General features: G+C 27.9%; 1 protein-coding gene across 4 annotated transcripts in view; it reads left to right on the top strand.

The window, feature by feature from the left end:
• Nucleotides 1-26,455, top strand: part of LOC129959114 (carbonic anhydrase-related protein 10-like) — a 191,395-nt gene that overhangs the window by 120,780 nt on the left and 44,160 nt on the right. For 3 of the 4 annotated variants that reach the window (XR_008783401.1, XR_008783400.1, XM_056071929.1), the window contains exons 4-8: nt 3,354-3,548; nt 11,334-11,435; nt 14,188-14,254; nt 19,109-19,263; nt 19,438-19,569. Coding sequence is in view for 2 of the 4 variants with exons in the window: in XM_056071929.1 (XP_055927904.1) it covers nt 3,354-3,548; nt 11,334-11,435; nt 14,188-14,254; nt 19,109-19,263; nt 19,438-19,569 (651 nt within the window). In the remaining 2 variants the exon portion in view is untranslated. Of the gene's footprint in view, nt 1-3,353; nt 3,549-11,333; nt 11,436-14,187; nt 14,255-19,108; nt 19,264-19,437; nt 19,570-20,698; nt 20,844-26,455 lie in introns of those variants that run through there. The other variant, XM_056071930.1, reaches the window with a different exon arrangement.

The following is a 26,455-nucleotide window of genomic DNA, read 5'->3' as shown; positions in this document are numbered from 1 at the left end:
AAATTAATAAGACTTAAATAGACATCTTGAAATTTTACATATCCATTATTAAGCATTTCTTATACCATGTTAAATTACTAAGATTCCAGTATCTTGCTTTCAGCGTTCTCAGGTATTTATAAAAAGAAGTAATTCAAATTTTCGGCAAATGTATATAGATTAACCTTTTACTTTAGTGCCAAATCCTCCCCCCCCCAATGCTATTTTCTGCTCCACTTTCAAGCCTAATAGTTTTTTTTTCCCCTTTCTTTTTAAAATTTTCTTTATTATCTAGATAAATCATCATTCAAAAATACATATGTGTCCAAATTAGGTCAATTGTAGACAAATTACTATAATCTAAAGGGAGAAGTAATACATTTGTAAAGAAATATTTTTATTTTAGTTTCTGTTATAATAATTGGCCTTTACATTCGAAAGTATTCCCAAGGTGAAAATTATGTTTGCTGATTTTCGTAGCTCACATTAAAAAAGAAGAAATTGGAAGGAAAATGAAATTTTAAATGTAAATTAGGTAAATATATTTGGTTTTAAATACCTAAAATAATCTTTTTTATGTTGTCACGAATACTTTTATCACATATCATAGCTCACATTAAAAAAGAAGGAATTTGAAGGAAAATAAAATGCTTAATGTAAACCAGATACATTATATTTGATCTTAAATGCCTAAAATTACCTTTTTCCTAATGCCAAGAATATTTCTCTGCTAATGTTCTTTTAGGGTTTTTAAACGCTATTACTTTCAGAAACAAATCGGAAAATCAAAATATAATTGGAAAGAATTTTGTTTTACATATTTTGTAATAAGACGTGACAAATGTTTGCAGAAATTTCCAAATTTCCAATGAAAAGTAAACAGACACTAATCAATTTCGAACTGATGAAATTTTGCACGCATAGAGAATTCTGGCGTTTGTAATGAGCTTGGTGATGAGAAAAATAAGTTGCACAATATAATGCAAGAGTTTCGTTTGAACCGCAGTTATGTAATCAAAACTGCAACTGAACAGAAAAGCTGCTAAAGAACTTAAATGAAACGTTTGATTAGTATTTGTCGGAAAATGCAATAAGGAGCTAAAATTTCGAAACTCTGAGAGCAAATTGACAAATACTAATGAGAAATATCGATATTGAAATCGGGGCTTTATTCTCAACTTAAGTTCAAATCAATTAGGAAGGTAGTTGTAATTTTAATAACTTATATTTTACTACTTTTCTCGTCTCTTGATTAAAAACACAGTGGTTTCGCAAAGTGATCGGACAATTTATGAAGTGATGGAAAAATCCGGAATACTAATATTGAAGTCGATGATTTTTCATGTCATCTCAAGTTGATTCTGAGCAAACCCGGACATATATTTTTTATTTAAATATGGAAAAATATTTCTCTAAAAATGAAAATATAAAGATTCAGGGGAGAAAAAAAATCACGAAAATGACTGGATACCACCTTATTTTCGAATAAATTCATCAAAAAATTATAATCAGCCACAATTTTTGTTTTTACATACTACTGATATTTTGATATTTACCTTTTGTACATATTTCGCAAAAATATTTCATTTAACTAAAAATGGCTAGTAAGCATAAGGAAACATAGAATGACTTTCAGGAACTGATTTTTTTTCTTCGTAAAAAGAGTAAATGAATTCAAAATTTTGATAATCTAGTAAATTTATTTCTTTCTACTATAAAACTGCTTGGAAAAGAAAATCGGATCAAAAATAAGACAAGAAGTGGTAGTTCGGGGAAGCTAAGTTGAGGTCTGAGATTTATTCTAAATGCTGTAAAACTTTCTACGGAGTTCAGTGAAAATTTTTCTACTTCAGCTTCATTGGAAACTAAAAGACGAGTGCTAAGACAAACAGGGCATATATGAGCGCTTGGTCAGATGAAATATTTTGTGACTTTAAAAAAAAGGAAAGATTAGACTTAATTTCTGGAAATGAATGATAAATAAGCTCGTCTTTGGTATTACATCCTGTTTGCAGATGAGAGCAGATCTAATATTTTTGGAGTAAAAAAAGGGGGGGGGGGGGATTTAATCGTAAGAACATATTTGAAATAGTGAAGCACCATGGTGAAGGTTTTTTTTAGGTGGGGTTGTATGTCAGCATCAAGACTATATAATTTTGTGCTTAAATAATTTCTTAATGGATCATTGTCTTTATTATATTATTTTTAAAAATTGAAGACTAAAATTTGTGTATCAGAAATAATTTTTTATCAGATAATGATCCTAAGCAGACAACTCACAACACTCGGCTCCGGTTTCTATATAACTGCCCAAAATCTCAATTAACAGCATTTCCAATCTCTGGATTTGTGCCATTTGAGTATATCTGGTGATAATTGGAGGTTAGATTTTGAAAACGCGGCATCAAAACAGAAAGTTAGCTTAAAACGATACTTCCCTTAGAATTGAAAAATATTGGTGTAAAAAGTAAAAAAATAACTAATTCACCCAATTCACAGACTTTTCAAAGCTATTATGGATGTTTAAGGAAATCTCCCCCCCCCCCCCTCCTCCAAGCAAAAAATACTAAAATTGCCAAAATATATATTTACTGATATGTAAAGTTTCCTCGAAGCCTCCGATGACTTCTGATATAATTTTTTTTAATTTTTTATTTTATAAAAAACAGTTTTTATTTTGTATTTAAAGCACTTGGAGTATTTCTTTTTTTTTATAATAGAAAAAAATAGCATTAAAATATCCATTGTGAGAAATCAAATTTGGATTTTTTTTAATTAAATAAAGCTCCATTTCGACGAACTGCAAAAATGACGAATCACTTATGAAAGACGCAGCAGGTTATCTTTCTACAAGTTTTTAAAGGACGGCATTGAAATTAAAAATTAATTAAGTGCTATGTTTTCGTACAAAATTGTGTACAAAGATTGCGATAAAATTTATCGTTATAGGAAGAGATAATGCAGACATAACACATTTCCATGGAAACGTGGATTGCAGGATTTTAGAAATTGAAGGACATTTTTGAGTGGGATTAGTTTTCTTTAATATAACAATTCTACCATATTTTTTTAATATATCAAAAACATATTGCATATATTTATTCCTTTTATTATTCAATTAATCATATTTTACTTCTCAGTGTTCATGTTGGCAGAATTCATTATTTTATGAAGCTCAGCTTTTTTTGTTCCAAACCTGCATCATGCCGATAATAAATTCACTGTTAACATTATAAAATTGCAAAATTAAATAATGGGACAAAACAGAATCAGTTACGGTGTAAAAGAACGTTACAAATACATAAAAAAGTGAATAAATTTGTCTTAAATGACCTTATTAAATTTCAATTCTACAAATCTGATTTCTTCCACAGGTCAGCGGGACAATAATGAATACTGGACACAGCATCATATTCCGGACGGAATCGGTCGATACTGAGAATATTGTCAATATCACTGAGGGCCCTCTTTCATACAGATATCGCTTTGAAGAAATTCATCTGCATTATGGCCGAACAGATGACAGAGGATCGGAACATACTCTTTCTGGGTATTCATTTCCTGCTGAGGTAAGGGAATTGCGTTTCATTCATTTAAATGCCATTTCATCTGTGTACATCTGTTGCAGGCAACTCTCAAACATCAAGATCAGAACAATCTAAAATCGATACGCGATATAGAGAATACCATTTATTATTTTGAAATGAAGTATGAGCATATTTGTGGCTTAGAAATTCTGTTTGTATAGTTAGTAAATCAATTTCACTCTCATAACGTGTCCAAGAATAAATTCTATAAAAGTAGCTGTGATTCAATGTTTTATTGTATTTTGCTTTACTATAATCTAGTAGATTTTCTGTAATCGTATTCTGAATATTTGTATTGTTGTATTTTATCTTGATTCACTCTAATCTAGTAGTTTTTCTGCAATATTATTCTGTATATAAACAGAATCGTTAAATCGGAGGTAAAAAGGTAAGAAATAATTAATTCTATTCCATGAAGATGGCGAATGTTAAGAAATAGCATTGATATGTATACATTTTTTGGATGATTTTAGTTTTTTATTCTTTTCTTGCTTTCATCTCATGATATCAATATCAATTCTTCACATTCAATTCATTCAAATATCAATTCTTATATATTTGATTTGCCGAATTTATTCATAGCTTCTATAAAAATGTTAAAAAAAATTAAGATTCAAAATGTTACAATAATAAGATGGAGAGTTCTTTGAAGATATTCAGATGCAATGTATAAAAATTATACAATTGCAATATCATATCGAAATTTTAGAAGTTACCAGTAGCTGATAGAGAGAACGTCCATTATCTGATGCTTTCCCCTGAATGATATAATTTAAAAATTCGAGCCAATTTAAACAAAAAGGAATGATTTGTTCATAAATTGTTAAAATTGCTTTGTAACTGGTATAATTTAATAGCACAAAATTTGTTGCTATGTGATCTTTTATTAAACTACAAGCTCTTTCAGACAAGTTTTCACCGAACAGGAATTTTACATCTTTTACATTAGATCATCATTTACATTTTATTTTCTATTTATAAAATACTCTCTATGGTTTAATAAGAAAATAAATTAAATTTTATACCTCTAGAAAACATTTTCTTACGAAAATACTGAATATATAAAGTTTTATTTTAAATACAAAGTATACAATGTCTGTATAACGATTTGTTTTATTATGAGAATCACCTCCTGATCTTATTACGATATTATTATGGGTTCTTAATTCTTTATTTAACCTCGTTTGCTAACGAGGAATATTTTATCGTTGAAACTAATGTTAAAAGATATTGAAAAAAATAATTTAAATGATTACTTATTTTAATCCTTACAATAACACTCACGCTTGTACTGAAATGAATAATAAGGCATAAAATCTACAATAAAGACATAGAAGCTCTGACCAGATCAAATATGATCAAAAGCTTGGTTTAGTTTCGCTATCTAAATTTTGAAAAGAATTTAGATTATAAAAGGAAAGTGGCGTGGAAATTAAAATATGCACACCATAAGAAATTAATAAAAATATTTTTTGAAGCCCAGAATAATTTACCACCTTTATATTATAGAAATATATCTATTTCGTAATGTTTCTTGTAGTATTAAATTTATAAAGTTTTACTTTTAAAATTTTCTAATGTAAGAATACTGGAATCCTAGAATAATTTAAAATTCTTCATATTATTGCAATATATATATATATATTTCGTAGTACTATTGAGGTGCGTTGTGCGCACAAAACTTGTTCATTAACTGAACAGTTCATAATTTTATTTCTAGAAATATAAAGATACTATACATTATTTCATTATATTGAAAAATACTCGTTATTATAATAGTTCATAATAATGGTTAATATTGTATATGATATAATATCGGATAATATTACACAAAATTGTGATTAGGCTGTATTATCTGTAACTTTTTCAAAGCGTGAGGTTTAATACTGTTTCTAAAATATCAATTTGATTTTACGACATTTTTATATTATTTACCTTATTTAGATTCATTTTATTACTGTACGAAATATTCATTCAAATTTTCGCCATTTCAATTTCTTTTTTCAACTCAAGCATCGCTGAACGGTAAATTCCCGTTTTTTAAAGACTCCAAACAACTTTTCTTTTAAAGAATCTAAACAAAGTATTGAACCTAAATATCGCTCTTTTTTATTGTTGTTATTTGGAGAGTATTTCGCAAGAATAAAAAGAACACGAAATACTTTTCCACCCTTCAACATATCCCATGTGAAGAAGAGAATGAATTATTTAAAACGTGGATTTCCTTTGTTGAAGGATTGGTGTCAAGGGATCTGGTGTTAAACTAGAATAACACATCAGGTATCGGTACCACGTCGGGAATAAGGAATAAATCTGAATTTCTGATAAATCAATTTCGTTTAAAGTGTAGTAGAAAAACTTTCGTGGTTTTCGGGTTTTCTTCCTTTTTGGGAAGGGTGTGTTTCCATATTTAAAGAAATTTTAGTCTTTTTGAAAATGCATAAATGTACGAAAATAAGTACGCAATATGTACCGCAGAAAGATAATAGCTTTACTATTCTATAATGAAAATAACATTCAAATTACTGTTAAATTCAAATTTTGAAGTTCAGAATTGCCACTCTTCCATACTTACACTTCCCTATAGCGTGATACAGAGACATAGATTCACTTAACAAAAATATTTATACTGCCATGATTTTCTTGACATACTTCTTCTAACGAATGACTCTTGTCATCAAATGTAGCGATTTCTTATGATTGATTCTTGTTATGAAAAGCAAGTGTCATTCTTGAATATATCTTGAATTACATGCATCTCAAAATACCAACAAAAATATTTAGTATGATGTTTGGTGGGCAATAAATAAATCCTATATCAATTTGATTAATGCGTTCTTGCATTTGCAACTTCAAAAATCTTGTATTTCAAGTAACTGTGCCTTTTTGAAAGAAATGAAATACGTTACAGTTACAATGCTTTTACGATGTCAGTCTTCAGCTTCCAAATTGTACAATAAAGATAGCCTTTCTTTGAAAATATTTAATTGTTTAGATCATCTAGCAAAATATTTGGTTTAAAATAGAGCACCTTATGAAGAAATTTGTGGAAACATGTGTTCTGGACTGAATGAACTTTTGCAGGTAAGTGTCTTTCGAAATTCATCTGAATGGAATCGGTGTTTTTATTTTTGTTCTATACTTTTTTTTTCTTAGAAACTAGAACCTTTTATTCTTTTAGCTGAATTTCAGAGCGAGGAATGATCTGATCTGGTTTCCTCCTACTCCGGGATTAAGAGGGAAATCACGTGATTGAAAGCAAAACAGGAAGTACTATTGGTCCCTAGATAGTTGTTGGTTACTTGACATCTACGGAGACCTTTAATTTTTAATTTAACAAAAATATTTGAAAATTTTAAACTCTCACGATATTATTATAACATTAATTGATTAAATTATTTTAAAGTTTAACGCCATTGTTGAATTTTTATTTCTGATTGATTTATCTGTGATGTTTGTTCTTTTCTGTCAAAGTTAAATTCATCTGATTCTCTGAATTGAACTCCGAAAAAAATCTTTTTTTCATTTAAGAAATGGATGAATTTACCTCAATGTAGAACAAGTTATTTTTCCTCCTTTCATCAAATCACACAGTGATAGATCTATCAATAAATATTAGTTCTGTGTATTCATCATGTTAATTCATCATTTATGGATTTGTTGGATACCATGGTTGTTGTCAAATTTAAGCCTTTGTTTCAAATTTAAGTAAATTTCCTTATATTTTGGAAATATAATTGTAAAAAAATTCAACACATTGGACACTTTTTTCACGGCATTTATTATTCTACGCATGTTTATGACAGTTAAAGACAAAACAATTTAAAAGATCAGTTTTTTACAGCAAAAATGTTTCGAATTTTTCCAATAAAAAATTATATTGTTTAATCCTATAAAAATTATTTCATTTTTCTATAAAAAAATTGTTTTGCTGTTCAGTTTTTTTTTGTATGTATAGTCCCTTTTCACAAAAATCTTTTAATTTAGTAGGAAAACATCTGAAAAAATAAATCACTAGTTCAAACGACACCATTTCTTTCAGCTGGGCAATATAACCATGAATAGGCTGATATACGACTCTAGTTTCTACCTTAAAAGCAAATCCTGTTAGCAAACCGTTTTCATAATATAGGGTTTTTATCATTCCTGAAAAGTTCCAATTTCCAGACATATTTTTTTCTTCAAAAATAACCGATTCCGTTACGAATCTCCCAAATGTTTGGTTTGATCCGTTGAAACTGTTGCAGAGCGTCTCATTTTAACAGCATCAAAAGAGATCTTCCCGTTTTATTCCAATACATATCCGCGACGAAAGCTTTTCTTCTTTTCAGTAATTCTCGTTGCTGCATCGCTCGATACTTGTGTTTGCAGTTTATGGGAGGGACTCGCTTCTTTCAATTTCGATGTAATTGAGCATTCTTCGGCTTAAGATGCCAGGGAAGCATACTCTGATGAATCGTGGGTGAATCTAATGCATATTGTATGTAGACTTCTTGCCTCTGCTGCTACTGACAGAAGTCGTATATCATTACAAGAACTCCTGACGACAAATTATTCCACAGCTAATGGATACTAGCCAAAGGAATTGGGGGGAATTGAAAAATAGAGAAATAATCACTAGGAGGTGTCCATCTCACTAAGATGGTACTTACTTGAGCACCTTGATGCTCTGGATTAATTTAATGGCTAGTTTGCTTATAAATTACTTCATTCCAGATACTTTATGTTTTTTAAATGAATTCAAATTAAATACTCTGTTATTTAAAATATTTCGCATGTGATGAAAACTAGAAGGTTTTCAAACGTCAATTAGACCATTTTAAATCCTTATTGATAATATTATTTGATATTTATATTTAATTTATTGATTTAGTGTCTCATAAATTATTTTACGTTAAGTGCATACGTTGAGAAAGAATGTTTGAAAATAAATTTTAAAGACTTCTAATAAATTCAATTATGTGAATTCAAAAAAACTTTCTTTTAATTTAAGATATATTTATATATAAGAAACATTAGTAAATGCTTAAAGGATATTATTTGAGCATCTGTTTTGATGCACATGTTATTCACTTGATAAATGGAATTAGTTTATTAGATTTATCTTTTCAGTGTAAAAGTTACGAGGAGGCACATACACGTCAAGAATATTATTCGACGCCTTGGATTCATTTATTATGCTGTTCCCTTCTAGTTTATTTCGAACTGTAGATGGAAAAATTTAAAAACAATTTTAAAGGGAGCTCGTGAATACAAATAAACAGATGCATTTAAAAGTACATTCAAAAATATTTTTCAGTAATTCGGGAAATTAAAATGTAACGAATATTGCTTCAATTTCTTTCTCGATGATATGTTTGTCTGGAATTTATTTATTAAATAGTTCTTTTAAATTATTTCTCCTTACAAATATTTTCAAAAATAGTATTTTAAAATATTTCAATCGCGCAAAGAAATAAAATTAAACTTATTCAAGCTGGATTTTCTCATAGATAAAATACTTTAAACATTATAAGTACTAGGTGACTCTCAAATGTTAACATTATTTGAATTTCTTACTTTCTTTTCAGATTATTTAGTATCTGTATTGGTTAGTAAATTGTTTCGAATAATAAACGTACACTTTTAAAAAAATCTGTTAGTTTATAAATGGATTTAAATAAAATCATTGTTTAAAAATATTTTAAGGTGTAATAGATATTTAAAGATGCCCAAACCTGCACGATAGTCAATAAAGACGTTAATGTCTCTGATTGATTTATTGTGTCGTAGTTTTTTTCCCAAAATGAGCTTGACTGATACCAAAAAGAACACTTAAAAATTATGGTGAAGATTATAAATGATTAAATATAGAATTTTTTTTTAAATTGTCGCTTTAAAATGACCAAACTAGGAAATGTTCATAGATCATTATTAACCCATACTTAGTTGAAAGCATTGATATTTTGAATTAATTTATTGGATTACTTCCTTACGTACTCCTATCTGAAGAGATTAAAAACGCATTTAAAATCATTTTTAAAATTCCCTTTTTAAGTCATACAAAAATTTCTTGAATCGAAAATCGCAGAATATGTTTAAACTTCAAATTTTAATAACCTTACATTTCCATGTCTTTTATTAATTTACTTGATTGTTTTCTTGCAAATTATTTCACTTACTGTACAAGTTTAAAAATCTTTTAAATAGGTACCATTAAATAAACTGAAAATAATATCTTTGACAATTTGATATATTTTCTGACCATGAAATTCACTAGGATTTATATTTCAAGATTATTTCAACGTATTTATATCTTAAGTGTAATGAGTTGCTACGCTCATACGATTTTCTGCAGCATGTTACCTCAGAAAGTTTGTTTAAATTAATTCAATATATATGTTGAATACTAGGGAAATTTTCATAAGTAAGCAATAAAGCTGCATTTAGAAATTAAATAGAATTTTCGATGGGCAAGCTACTGATATAATTTTAATTGTCTTAGTGTCAGTGTCTTAATTTTAAGTATTTCAAAGGGTTTCTTTTTTGTTTTGTAGAACAAAGTCACTAATTTGGAAAACTATATTTTTATCATGCTCTAAGTTTTAACCTTTTCATTATGTAATATATCACAAAAGAATAGTCAATATTAAGAATTGTTAACAGTTAAAAATTAAATATGTTATTTTATGATAAATTAAATATATAAATTATTTACTTCCTTAAATATTTCTAATTGAACAAATAAATATATTTAGGAACCTAAAGATAATATCTAATTTATATTGCAATAAACTTTTAGCGATAATGTATCATGATTGAGGTATCACAATTTAAAAGTTTGAAATAAATATATATAAATGGTTTTCTAAATTTGACATTCTGACTTATTCCAGTTTTTTTTTTTTTTTTTTTTTTTTTTTTTAAGTTGCCCGATGAAATTTTTCTCATATAATGCAGCCTAACAAATTTACTCTCAAGTGATCTTATAAAACAAGGAAATTTTATAAATAGATGCAGAGGTAAATTTAATAGTCTTTAACTTTAATATAAAGTTAATTTCATAGTATAAAACATAATATTTGAATTTGCACAAATATACATTCATTCATTTTTCTGGAACTGCAGAGAAAAAAATTGAGTACATAATAAAAAAAAACTTTGGTTTTTTTGTAAAGTAAATTAGGAATTTGAAAGCTATATTTAAGTAAAAAATAGTAATAGATTCCACAAAGAAAATTGCAAGAGAGAAATGTATTAAACTTCCCTCCTTTTTGCATATTTATTTCTTATTTTACATTAAATCTTATGTCTATAAAGTAAGTTTTCAATTTTTCTTTAAGTTGTCTGAGGAAATTTTTCTCATATAATGCAGCCTAACAGATTTTCGCTCAAGTGATCTTATAAAACAAGGGAACTTTTTAAAAACTGTCAAGAGTTTTAATTAAATTAGGAAACATTTCTTGTTTTTGTTCGCATAATTTTTGAAACTTTTCTGAAATGGTGAAGTTTTTTAGTAATTATATATTTCAAGTTAAGCTCGTATAGACTTTCATTTTATACAAAATATGAAAATAACATATTAAAAATCTAAGAATTCAGTTGGTGTCTTTCTAATTCATTACCACTTATTTTTGGAACGATCTTTTGAATATTCCTGTAAGAAAGTGAATAAATTTTCAAATATCAAAGATTTAATGATATGATTATTATTTCAATGCAATTAATAAAAGGTTAGAATAATAAATGCTTTAGTGAATTTTACTCTTATATTGTCGCACATTTCAGCTCCAGATACTTGGATATAATTCGGATTTGTATAACAATATCTCGGAAGCCCTTTCTGTAAGACGAAGTGAAGGCGTAGTCGGTATTGCTGTGCTTCTGCAAGTGAGATATATTTTACTTTTATTAATTCAAAGAATGCCATTTTGAGTTTTATATATTGTTTTTTATATTGTTATAGATACACCCATAATGATGAAGCTTATTTGTAAATTGCTGAGAACTTTATCATTAGTTATTACTCTTTATTTATATTAAGCAAATATTTCATAAAAAATATCTTTCATTTTCAACCTGTGCTCAGAAAACAAAACAAGTCATTTCTTAAACTGTTCTTTTAAAGAAACGTGTGTGAACCATACGCAGACAGCTGTACACTCAGGCATCCCCAATAGGTGTTGCAATAAGGATTTCTACTCATTTTAGGGATTTTGAAAGATCCTTATGAAATTAAATGACTTTCGCTTTAAATACAGAATTTTATTTCTAAGACCGACAGTTGTTAGGGCAGAAAATTAAGTTCTGGTGAGATACACGGTGTTTCAAAAAGGCATGTACAAATCTAAGGTACCGATTAGGAATGTGAAAACATTTTGAATAAGAAATGGTGTTCGCAAACCATTATGACATGATTAAAATCATTAAAATATATTTAGTCCCTGCAACTATAAGAGGACATTAGTTGTTGGCTTGTAGAGTTTAAGGTAGGAAATTTTCAGATGAGGTATACAGGGAAAGAATGTATTTGAAACATTGCGTTATGCGGATGGCAAAGAACGAGCCGCCGTACAAAAAGAACTTTCAGTGTAAAACATTTACCAGACCTCATCTTGCCCTCCCCCCCCCCACCTCTAATTCTTTCTTCCTTCAGAGATATATAAAGTTACTGATAAACATCATGTTAGCAAAATCCGGTATAACATTAATGCGACTCGTATTCATGACAATCCTGTCCAATTTTAAAGGGCTCGGGAACTGCCGTGTCAATATAACGAAGCTTACATTACAATGGATGCAAAAACCTTTCAACTCATAATGCCGTCTTAATCAATCTCTAATACGCTTCGTTTAATCAATCTCTAATGCGCTTTGACTAATGACTCTGGGTGCTGCTCGTGTTGTTTTAGCAATGTACAGTGCATTTCCAAAACAACCTCCTATCTAATAGCTCACAATGTAATGTACTCACTCTTTTGATATACCTTGTACATCAATTACTGTGAAATATATTAATTGCACTGATGTACCTCATAGTATTATCAACTTAATTTTTCTTTAGTATCAATCTAGGGACGATTAGCCTTTTGCTCTCCACAAGTGGCTGCATGATGTCAGAGTTAAATGCACATTGCAGAGTCAACAAGCATATAATGTGTTTTAGTCAAATACTTTAAATAGGCCAATGTTATCATAATATTTTTTTTACATTTAACTGCAGGCAGCTTAATATAAACATCTAATTAATTTTTAGAGAGCAAATACCTAAAATGGCTAAATCTGTCTATTGCTATTTATAATAAATAAGCATCGGAGGAAAATAAATTGTCTCTTGTAATTTATTTTGAATAAGTGCTGAAATCTAAAAAGCGAGTAATTAATTAAATAATTGATTAATACACTCCTTTAGTCTCATGTCGATTTTTTAGTCTCATGTCGATAGTCGATGCTTTAGTCTCATGTCGATAATATGCAGTATCCTGATGAATACATATTACTTTATAAGTTGTATCGTTTCACATATATCTGCATGTTTACATTAATTTTGAAGCACTACTCTCTAAGTGAAAGATAATATTCTTAAATTCATTCTGTTTCTAAGCTTCAAAGGATTCATCTTAAATTATTTTTCGAGTTTAATAATTCCTGACATGAATGCAAACTTTCCCTCTAAGTTAATGCAATTAAATTGATTTGCACTCTTGGATGATATTTGCTCACACAAATAAAGCTTAAATGAACCTTACTTGATCTTGACCACAATGGCAATATTTTCAAATATTTAATACAGGCCTTTCATTTATATATGAATTTTCTTTCTTATTTAGAAGTATAGATATTAATTTAAAATTCATGAACATGTACTTTTTATATATTTCATTTAAAATATAGATTTTTGGATTTTTCTTTTATTAGATACATTTTCTAGATTTTAAGTCTGTCTGAATTTTTTTAGAACAAAATTGAAAATATTTATTTAAGCCAAAAATAAAAGTATTATTTTGCTTCTTCTAGCGTTTAAATCTATTTTGCTCATTTTAAGATGTTTGTACATTTTTATTTATTATGAATGTGATATCATCAGATACTTATTCCTATTTCCTTCCTTTAGATCTGCATATTTTTTTAAACTAAAGAAGGAAAACAAATCATTACACTGTTATATATTTGTTTTATAAAATATCGTAAAATTATAAGATCATACATAATTTTTAAAGAAATTTTCAAAATTTGCTTTTTACTTCCTTTAAAAATTCTTCAAATTACCTAAAATAATTCAAGAATAATTACCTTCTCAGGAAAAATGTTTGTGTTGAAAGCGATTGACAAAATTTATATATTGATTACCTAAATTTTATAATTCCATCTATTTATTTTATATTGAAAGTAATTAATGTTAACTTCATATATATATTTGAAGGTTTTATGACAGATAGACAACTAGAAGTACAATTTTGTTTCTATTGGTGTTTTAGAGGCAATCTATAAAGAAACATATGCTACAAACCATTTAAATAAACATAATTGTCATTTTTCGTAATTGAATTTCAACAAACAATGACAAATATGTTTATTTAAATAGTTTTATAACAATTGTTTTTATTAACATAATCCACATGAGTACAACATATTTCTATAGATGGGAGATTTGTCGAATGCTGAGTTACGGATTCTGACAAGTCAACTGCATAGAATAGTTTACAGAGGTGAGTATTTTCCAAATTAATTAGAAAAAATTATTTCTTATACTTCTGGATCATAGATAAGAATTTTTTTTCGTCCTACATAAAAAAAAGTTCATCGCACTTTAAGCAAATTAAAAATAGTCGACTTTACAAAATTTATCTCAAATCAACGTTGAATTTTTACATTCCCATCTAACTCAAAATCTAATTATTTCACTCCTACACATTTTAAAATCATACAGACGCTTTAGAATAATTTAACCAATTACGAGCTCGATTTTTTAACTGTTTAATGGGATATTATAAAAAACGAGTTGGAAATGACATTCTTTAATATGTATATTTAAATATCATTTAAAACTAATCTAAATGAGAATTTGCCTAAATAATTATAATGAATTCGATCGTTATTTTTTTTTAATTATTGCTTTGAATAGTTGGTTTTATTCCGGTATATTATGATATCATTTCAAAATTCATAAATATTTAATTATCTTTTATTTAATTATTTCAAACTAATAAATATTTTTAATGCGTTAATCATATTACAAATAACTTTATTAATTTATTTGTCTGCGTTATTATGTGATATTTTTCATTTCGGTTCTTGAAATTTTGGATTTTTAATTTTTCGGATCAATTCATATTCTTGAAATTATATTGTTAAATGGTGAAATTAATTCGAATACATCTTTGTGTACTTTTAAAGCAAATTATAATTGCTATTTTATTTATAATCCTTATATGTGTAAACTTGCAAATCTCGTTTTTTAAACAATTTCTCCTTTCCAAGTATTTAATAAAAATGCACAAAAGTCAGTTCTTAATAAATTCTTATATTCTTGTGGCAGAAACAGTTTTTGATCGTAGAAAAATTTTAATTCCTTCAATCAAGGAAATTTAAGAATTAGCTTATTATGTTTCGTCCTAAATCGCAGAAGTGAACTCTGAAAGAGTTTATATATATATATATATATATATATATGTATGTATGCTCTTTAATATGTAACATTATTTGTTATGAAGCAGGATGCAGTTTTGAAGACAGTGAAGAGATTTAGTAATTTTTAAAGTTCGATTTATTCTTTCCGGGAGGCAAGCATGATTATTTACAAGAAGGCGCGGACATCGCACGTCCGCCACAGAGCGTTGCAAAAGCAGAAGTAGGGAAGAAGGCCAAAATAAATTATCCCTCGCCTTATATAACCTTAGATTTTGATGGGGAAAATATTTCTTCATTGTGCTAATATATTAATAAGATTCTGATAGGGATTTCTGACGCATGTTAATCACATGTAAGGGAAACACAGGGATCTTTTAAGAAAGAATGTGCTTACTGGACATTTTTACCTCTTCACGCTGGGCCTGTGAAAGTATCGGCGTTTAGCTGACTAAGCAATTTTATAAAGCTTCTCTTGAATTAATTAAGTAGAGAAAGTGGAATTGTAACACGAAATAAGAGAATATTTTAGAATGAAGTTACTATGGGCTAACTTAAGATAAAATCTTGGAAATTAATTAAATTGAAATTAAAGTTTCAAAATATAATTACATATATATATTCAAAATTAAGAATCGGTAATTTTTATTCATTAAGCCGTTTTTACTTTTTTCCCCTCCATATAGGAAAAATTTATGGTCAAATATATATGATTAAGAAAATTTAAAAATGCAATCCAAGCATGGAAATCTTCATCTACAAGTAATCTGAAGTTTAACGGAAGTCCTAATCAAAGAGGACTTTGCTATCAAAATAATCATCAAAATTATCTTATATGTTTATTGCTGTCATATGTATTATCTTATACCGAATGCTAAATCAGTGTTAAAGGAGTTAGTAATCTTAAGTGTAAGTATAAAATATTTTTTAATATAAAAAGTAGGACTGTCTATTTGTAATAGGAAGGTCTATCAAATAAATTTGCTATATAAAGAACAAAGGAAAATTTACTAACAATGCCAATCAAAGCAAATGATTTTGCTATTTCTAAAATATTATGCCTTAAATTAGAAAATATATGTATAGGATGTATATAGCAAATGTGCAGGAAAACACAAGACATGAAAAAACTACAAAACAAATCAAAACACCTTACAGTTGTATCGACGCGATAGGTACATTTCAAACTAAATGATTGACATCGTTAATATAAAGCTATATTAATATATCATCGAAATTCATTCAGTGTAAAAATTTAGTTTCTCAAAAACAGTTTATCTACTTTTTTACTTTAAGAAAATAATTTTTTAGAAATCTAAATATAACAATAGAAATTTTTAGAACTTCTTGCATAAGTTATTCAGGTTTCCTCTAATATAATAGAAATTATTGTCATCAAAGAAAAGCCCATTGTATTACAAATATGAATCCCTCGACTATGAATTTATAGATAAAAGAAAATATAAGGATTATAAATTATGTGTTTAAAAACGGGGCAGCGCTAATATTAAGCTAACTATAATCCGCTCATGGGTAGCACCACTAAAAGTTGCTCTGCAAATGACAGTAACTGCGTTATAGAAATTTCTGGAATGATATATTTATGGCACGGAATTATATGAAAGTATGATGGCTATATCGTTTATTTCGACTTTCGATCATATATTTGATCTCTTATCCACGCTTCCATCCTGTCTTAAAAGTTATTCGAAAAACGGTGTTATGAAAATATTAATTATCTTTATGAGCTCCCTATACTGAACGTTGTATTTTTCTAATTGTGCATGGTAAAACCCTAATGTCTCTTCCTAATGAATTAAATCACTACAACAGAAATGAATTAGGTGAAACCCAATACTTTCAGATAAATATAGGTAACCTATAGCTAAGGAACCTCATGTGGTACTTTAAATGCATAATCGCGGTTCTTCTTGGGCTAGTAAATAAAATAGATACAACAAAATTAAATATTAAGAAAAAAAAGAATTTTATATGTGTATAACATACTATTTCTTGTTTAGCTTAAAATTTTAAGTCTTAAGTTTAGTTTAAAATTTTAAATTTAGCTAAAAATTTAAAGTTTGTTTTATAGATAGTAATTAGCTTAATGCACTAAACAAAGCTCACTCCCAATTCAAGACGTGAAACCTATAAGGAAAAGAATATTTAATCTGGACTTATACTGCCCTTGGATTGCTTCCAGTTTTCGATCAACATATTTTTACAAATAGATGCTTTCAAACATGAATTTTACAGAAGATGGACTAAAAAATCAGCTAAACAATAAAAGTCTACTTTCTTGTTTGAAAATGAATGATTGGGTTTGTTTTTTTTCACAAAATTTTCACAACATATCTCTAAAAGTTCAACAGTAGAAATCTCATTAGAAACTGTATATTCTTCTTATTTTTGATGAAATATATGTTTTAAATCATTATTTATAAAAGTTAAATATATTATAAAATATTTAATACTATTTACATGTTTAACAAAAGAAAATAATATAAATATAAAAATGTTTAAAGTCACCTATTTTTTACTTTTAATAATTGTATTTGCAATTATTTTAATATGGTGAACGTGGTATTTATTGATAATTACAATTATTTCAACATAAATAATAATTAGTTCAATATTTATATTATTATTCAAATATTGAACAGAGTTTGTATTATTTGTGTATACTAAAAAAAAAGTACTCAACTATACAATAAAAAAAAAACATTTTAGGTTCAATTTTTGGAAGAATTCCACAATTCAGATTGCTTATTTGAAGCTGCTTTAAGTTTTCTTTTCGATTAAATTTCTAAAAATGGCTTCTTGTGGGAAAAAAAAGCTGCCGATCTATGTGTTAAGTAGCATTAAGACATAGAAAAGAGAGAGTGCATTCGAGAATCGAAGTTTAATAGAAAGTGTAAGCAACCCATAGGTAATTGAAGTTAACAAAAGCGGTTTGAGGAACATTGATAAAGAAAGCTAAAATTCACAAAACACAACGACAGTTATATAAAAAAAAGCATATGACACCATTCCAATAAAAATTATAACATTTAACCTTTCCAGAATAACAGTATCATAATGGTTTTTTTCATTCTATTACTTAATCTTGTGAGTGACCAAAAATTTAATTTCCATTTCAAAGAAAATTATCGTGAAGAATTTCCAAGAAAGTTATTTTTTCTTGATTCTTCAGCAAATTTGATCCTTCAAATAAAAAAAAAGAATGTCATTATCTGTTATCTCTTTCATATTTTAATTAATGCTATTTATCAACTTTTTGAATAATATCTGTATCCTCATTAACTGAAAAACATCCGAACTTTGTAAAATATATGTTGAATATTACCACAAATCAAAAATTCAGGCAATAGATGTAAGAAAATTAATAGACATCACTAGAATTTCTGGTTTCACTCCTCCTTTTATTATTCATTTTACTTAAATCCACTTTAATGAAAGATTTAACTTTATTAATTTCTAATAATAATTTACTTTAATGAATTTATTTGAAGTACTTAAATCCCTTTTGTCATAAATGAGACAATGACACGCCGCAATCCAGTAGGATGTATTACGAAATTTAAAATAGAATAAAATTTTAAATTTTATCTAGTTTTAAATCAAAAGTCTATTTTCTACACTTGGCGATGGATTCCTTACTAAATAAGATACTTTATGACATAAGAAGAATACGTTATCATGAATTAACTCATTGTCGAAACAACATAAATTATATAAAACTATACTAAACATCAGTTTTATTCATTTTGAGATTTATAGTTAAGAATTTAATAAAAGACATAATAAAAAAGATAAAACTAACATAGAAATTGCTTTTGGGTGAGGAAGTAGAGAGAGATTTACTATCACGGAAGAGAATTTGGTAAAATAACAATTATTTTAAAGCGCATGGTCAAGAATATGTCTACTTTCAGGTCAAGAAGCTCATTTGCAACACCTCTCAGTGCGGGATCTCTTACCGGATACTCATTTCTTCATGACCTACGAAGGCTCTTTAACCATGCCTGGCTGTCAAGAAACGGTCACGTGGATCGTGATGAATCGCCCGATTTACATTACCAAGCAACAGGTACGAATCTATCTATCCATAACTCTCCGATTAATTACAAATTCTGATTCGCAGAGAAACCATTAATTACAACAAGGACTGCAATGCATTGATAATTTGAAGCCCCACCAAACTTTCATCCCCGTATGATTAAGAAATGCCAGTGTCTAATTCCTTCTTCCTTTCTGTTTCTAGCTCTACATTCTGCGGAAGTTAATGCAAGGGGCTGAAAATAACCCAAAAGCACCTCTTGGGAATAATTTCCGGCCCCCTCTACCACTGAACCAAAGGGTCGTCAGAACAAATATCGACTTCCGACGGAGCGAGGTAAACTAATTTTACATTCAGTAATATGTTACCTCTCGAGAATCGGAATCCCATTTCGCTTTTCACACAGGTAATCTCAGAATTCCAAGAGTCGAAATCGAATCGATTTTGAAGAATTCAAGCCGCGCTTTTGCTTTCGAGACTTTATAATCTTTTATTCAATTAGCACCCTTAGACACAAGAAGAGATAAATGACGTGAAATAAGAGTTGGGCACTTGCGGCCTTCAAATCAATAATTGAAATCGATGAAGAAGCAGGTGTTTTGGCGTATGCTTTACAAGGTTCACAATCCATTCAACTGCAGAAAAAGATTTGGAAAACTGTACTTCTTATGGATTTTTCGGAGACGTTTGTTTGTTTGAAAATAAAGCTTCTATGAAGTGGGGTGAAAATATAATTTCGTTAGGCAGAGAGTGGTGGAATTTGATAACATTTTTAAATTACTTAGAACTTGAGTAATGTGACAGTAAAGACGTGTTTGTTTACTATCGATTTATGTTTAAAACGCGTAAAAATAAAGCGTATTTCAAAATAAGGATAAAATTAAATTACTTTATCTCCCTTACAGTGTTTACCACGTTTGGTTACATTTCGTGTTTTGCAAAATTTGAGTTCTAGTTTGATCTTAGAAATTGAAAATCCAATTATCAACATTGTTGATTATTTCTTTAAACTGAAATGTGTAAATAAAATGCTTCTGTTTTTAAAATTTTCGGGCAGCTTGTTATTAAATAGAAGATTTAATTGGAATAAGACTGAAAGGAAGTTTGGCGCTTAAAGTGTATTATATCTCTTTATTTGTTTAGTCTAAAATAAAATTATTTAAATATTCAAATCTGCGTCGATACTTTTGCATATTGCCAGCCTATTTTGACATTTTACTTTATTATAAAATAAATATAACAAAAGTATATGTATAAAGCAAACACTGATGGATATGTTTAAATTAAAAATGTTTAAAGGTATATTTATTAGAAAAATTAAATAAGCTTAAATCTTTTAGAAAACTTAACTGTTTTTAGTTATATGTAGAAAATTTAAATTCAAAAATTGAAAAAGTAAGATTTTAGTTCAAATAAATTATTTATTCCGTATATTATGCTTAATATCAATATTTTATTTTTATAGGAACTTCATACCAAGTCATCCTAACATTATGAAATATCACCTACAAATTTCTTTTGGTAAATTCAATAAAACATATGAAATATTAATAAAATTCGTCATCGATTTCATTATGGTCAGACGATACCGTGAGTTAGTTCAAAGCAGACGGCAGGTGAAACTATTGTCAGAAAGCAGCTGGCAGTTAAAGCTGCATAGCGTAATTAGGAAGTGCAGCTTAATTAGATCGTAGGCATCGTCTTTTCGTCAAATACATGCTACCAAGATTATTTCATTCCATACATATTGATTATCTATCATCAAGTATTAAAACAAAGTTACCGTTTGATGTAAAAGATGTTACTATCCTAAATTAATGAGCCTGAATAAACTTATCCTGCTACTTTTAGATTACACGACTTCAAGAATTTTGGTTAATATCGTTATGTTTTAATAAAAGGTTTAAAGCATAGTTCAATTAAAAATTGTATATTCTTTTCGCATAAATATTTTCTTATTCCGTTGCTATATTTACATCTATGATAAGTTATTTTGCAATAAAAACGAAGAAATCATTGATTTTATTGTTTTAAAATTCTACAAAGTTGCTATTGATATGCTGAATTCTTTAATAAAACAGGATTAAATTATTTCAAACACTCTGAAAAGTATATAGGTATAATTTAAATGAGAATAAGTTGTTCATCGGTAAAAGGGTTTAGTAGAATAGATTTTGCTCTTTGGCACAGCATATTTTGTAGGGCAAACAAATGTTGCATCGATGTCACTACATATAAACAATTTGATGTCCAAATATCTTTAGCGCAGCATATTTTAATTGCCTAACATAAGTTTGACTTCTCTTCTGAATAAAAGTGAGAAGTGATCAAAGTTCACAGTGGCAAGTTAAAAATAACTTTTGTGTTAATTCATCGAGTGCAAAACCGTGAGTTTTTTTATCTGTTTGATAGGGAAAGCAAGTATAAAATTTAATGCTATGTAGTTTCAAAGTCAGATTTCTATTGATTGTGTTTTATTTACATTAGGATCATGTCATTACTTTGATGAACAATTTTTTTTTTTCGTTCTATTCTAAACCTTTGTAAAAGAAACAAACTTTAGGACAGGAATATCCGTTGAACACTGCTCTTTTTTAAATACATGCAATAACTGTTATTCTATAAATAAATCAGATTGGATACTTTCTAACTCGATCAGATATCGACAATCCATTATCTAATATTATAACCAAACAATAGCATCCAGAGCTAAAAATGTTTCATTAACTTAGTTTTTGCTCCACTCTTCATAGATATTAAAATATTTTATGCCCGTTTGTTAAAAAAATTTCTTAAAGTGGAATGTTAGTAGTTGTATTGATCGTGAAATAACATTTTACAAATGACAAAAAAAAAAAAAAAAAAAAAAAAAATAGTTTTCAACAAAAAAAATTACTAAAGTTTTCTGTAGCTTCTACCGTTACTACAGGCTTAGCATATAACTCTCACAAAGCAATAAAGTGGAGCGTTCAAAAGATTACCTAAGAGTTTTGTTTCTCTTCTTTATTATGCAGTGGACGGTCGATGTTAGACACTCCCATTATTGGCTTAATTTTCATAAGTCACTTTAAGTGGTCTGGTGAAAAATTAGGAACGCTCCCACAGGCTTGCCTTCAATGCATGAAAATTTTACCTGCAACAAGCATAGAATCCCCATGGACGAATTCTGAAAGCAAACGGTTAATTTGCCTTCAGTATCATTAAATGATAGACACGTTTAATACTGGTCCAACGTAGAGGCTAATTGAGCTAAGTTCCTCATTATAAGAATATCCCTAGAAAAATACGTTAAGTTAGGAAATGGCTTGCATAAAATCTTTCAAAAGAGTTTTAAAATTGGTATAATTTGGTGGCCAAGACATATTCCTTACCATTCTCTTAACATAAATGCTGACCAATTTTTGAGGAAAAATATTCTAAATCAAAAATGCTGATAAATTTTTGAGAAAAAATATTCTATTCAATAATGCTGATAAATTTTTGAGAAAAAATATTCTAAATCAAAAATTCAGATAAATTTTTGAGGAAAAATCTTTATTCAACACAGCATTTAAAATGCAAGTACAAACCCCAGTCAATGATCCTTATGTTGAATGAATTCAAATTGAAGCTATTCTAAATATATATGTATAATTAAAAGTTTTAATACACAGATTAAAAATGGATCAAGAAATAGCAAAACTAAAACATTTGCTAAGATTTATTTAATCAGGAATTCGGAATATTTAGGAAATTCTGAATTTGATCCATAAGTTAAAGGCAATTCCAAAGTGTTTTTTACTAAATTCCAATTTTTCATTATGTTTTTCTTCCCAATTCACTTTTATGACTGATGAACAAATTTAATTAAATTTAATTAATTGATTTGCATTTGAAGAATTAATATTTTTACTTAAGAAAAAAGAGCAGGTATACATTTTTAAGAGAAGAAACCAGCAAGAAATTGTTAATTATTTTATTTATTAAAATGAATATTCTTGAGCATAAATTGAGGCATTTGAATTTGTGAAGCTCTGGATTTTACATTTATTTACGAGTCAAACCGCAAGAATCTTCCTGCAGTTCGAATGCATTTATTTAATTAAATGCATCTTAAATTTTTTTTAACCATTACCTTGTTTTAAAAAAAGAAAAACTTTTGCAAACCCATTTTCGAATGGAAAATGTTGACAAGAATACAAGGTTGGAAAATAAATAAGAAAATAAAGCATTAATTAATGATAACTAAAAAGAACTCTAATTAAAAATAATTATTTAGGAAACTTTTACGATTTTTTTTTCTTTCGAAAGAGGCTCAGAGAGCGGTCGCGAAAGAGAATCTTGTTCTGCAAGCAGCAAAAATGTTACGAACTTCGAAAGTAAACTTTTTTTCCTGTTCAACTCCCTGTTGCTGGCTGGGATCTTACAGATATCCGAAACATTGCAATTGTTTGCAATGCTTGTTATGATAAAATAGTTGTTGGAATAGAAGAATTCGACTTTCATAAATTAGCAAACAAAAATGGTATCCACAAGCAGCAAATAAAACTGTATAACATTATCGTGTAATTTCTGTGCAAATTTATTATAGTTATTTTTCTTATTTAGGTTGTACTGCTAATTTTAGAGTCTGAAGTAATTTATATGAGCTGCTATTTAAGCTTTCACCTATATTGACATACATCATTATAGGTTTTAATAATAAATAATGTTTTTAAAAATTGCATTTCTGTCTTAATAAAATTATTATTTTCAACATCCACCATCAGTGCATCTGAATGTCGACATAAGCCATTGTAAGCAAGAAATGATGATATTTGGCAAATACATTGGTTTTTTACCGATATATTTGCGTCGACATTCATTAGAGAATGTCAACATTCACTAAAAAGTGGTCATGCTATTTAAATTAAATACAAATCAATTGATTCGAAAAGAAAACTTCTCAGAGATAAAAGTGGCTGTGCAAACTTCATGTAGGATGTAAATTAGAGGTAAAAACTACAGAAAAATTGTTACGTTATTCACTAATAACGTTCACGATAAACGTTCTGAAATGGTTATCATTTATGCAGTATGGAATCATAATGCAGTTACATGTATATGCAAACGTTGTTAGAAGAATGTAAATTTGTATAGATGGCGAAAATGTTATTTTTGAACAAGTTTTGTAAATTTCAAAATCAATGCATTTGATAATTTTTTTAAATTTATTAAAAATTAATAAACGCATTAGTATTTTTCCGACCCATTCATTTACTGTAATATATGTACTACCTCTAAAATATACAAAAAAGACCATTCAAACACCAGTCTGAGATGTGAAAAAAAAGGACTAAGTCATTCAATTTGCCTTTTTCGGTAAAAGCAAATTTTATAGATAAAAGCCGAAACCTTGATTGCGCTTGAATGAAAGTGAGAAAAATTATTAATTACACTTTAACATCTATGGGGGCCCTATAAAATTTTAATTTATTGTTATTGGAATCTTAGATTAAAAACTTTTATTGTTAATATTCACAGAAGCCAAAGTTTATTAATATAATTATTTTCTTTAGTAAAGGAACCTTTGCTATTTGAAATATACAAATGGATGCAATATTTAAAGAAATATGTGCAATATTAATTGATCCATTTTTTGAGACACACTGTGTGTGTGTAAACATTTATTATGTATATAAAAAAACTTTTTTTAAAACGTTAGTTCGCTGTTAATTTGATGTTTTCATTTACAAAATTGACAGATAGCCTCTTTAATTAAAAACCACAAAGAACTTCCAACGATTTTGTTCTGAATTTAAAGCAAATCAACTCATTCAGAAACGGAAGCACTCATATGCCTTTCATAGGCTACTCATTATGAACATAATAAAGAGGTTTCGAATTGCTACAAAGTATCCGAAATCATTTCTCAAGTGAAAGAACAATTATAACTGTACGATTAAGCTCGATAATGATAAAGTGTCATTAGCAAACCATCCGTACATTTATTTAGAAAGTTATAATTTATTCGACCACAGAAATAACCTGATTCCATACTGTATTTATCCGGAGAAATATTTAAATATTTCTGATTTATCAGGATCAAATTATCCAAATTAACTGCTTTCAGTGCGAAAATATTTCGAAGTTTCTCGTCTGATATTGAAATGACACTCATTACCAATTTAACGTATCGCGATAAAAACAATTCACTCCTAATTATAAATAATTGAAGAGTATAAATAGGCATATTTTATGATTATAAAGCAATCGAGTTTTTACTTTCTTTGTTGTTTACGCTGTTGAATTAAGAGACTTTACGAAAGACTTAGGCTAAAGAAAATTTTAAATATTCAGCCTACAAGACTGGTCTAATCTTTAATTGAATATGAAAGGATTTTCAAGTAGTCATACATTTTTTTTTTTAATTTATGGTACGTTAACATTAACGAAGTGGCCAAAAAATTGTTTATATTTTATTGAAGTGATAATATTCACAATTAAGAAACAAATTACGTCCTCAGTTAACAAGCGCATTTCGAATGTTTAATTAAAACTATAAATATTAGTATTAGTTCACTGAATGTTATTCAGTAATAATTTTGCTTTCATAGGCAACTTATAAAATCATATAAAACAAATTTCAAAGGAGTGGAATCTAAACATTTTCAATATCATATTTCTAATACCTGAAAATAAACAAAAATTTTGCAGCAAAAAGGTACTTTTACTTAACATCTGTAAGGAATTATAAAATAAACCAAATAAATTTAGAATCTAAAGAAATCTTCTCTTCATAATAAAATAAAATATAAATGAAACTACTCCGAAAATTAGTTATTCATGCTTTTTAGCCTGTTTTCTGAGGATGTCAAAAGCGAAATGCTTTAAGAATTCATAAAAACGTTGTAAATTGATAATTCAGGAAAAGAATAAGGATAAAGAAGCATCATTTTCAAGAAAATGATAAGAATGAAACTGAGGTTGTCTTTTTTTGGCATAAATTAATATTTTATTGACACTGATGGAGTGGTACTTTGCATAGGATAAGAAATTTACTATGGAATGCTAATACTCAGCATATGCAGAAGGTATTCCTCCAATGTCTGACCGCCCAAACCATGAAAAAGACTCGCAATTATTTTGATACGAGGTCACATGATGGCATTATGTCGTACAAAGAATCATAGTTTTGGTCACATTAAGCACAATTTTTAAGGCGTGATAAGACATGGGCATTTTGTGTGTACATCTTTCATTC

Source organism: Argiope bruennichi, chromosome X1 (assembly GCF_947563725.1).
Source record: "Argiope bruennichi chromosome X1, qqArgBrue1.1, whole genome shotgun sequence".
NCBI lineage: Eukaryota > Metazoa > Arthropoda > Arachnida > Araneae > Araneidae > Argiope > Argiope bruennichi.
Note: the sequence above shows the minus strand (reverse complement) of the source record. Positions and strands in the feature narration are given on the sequence as shown.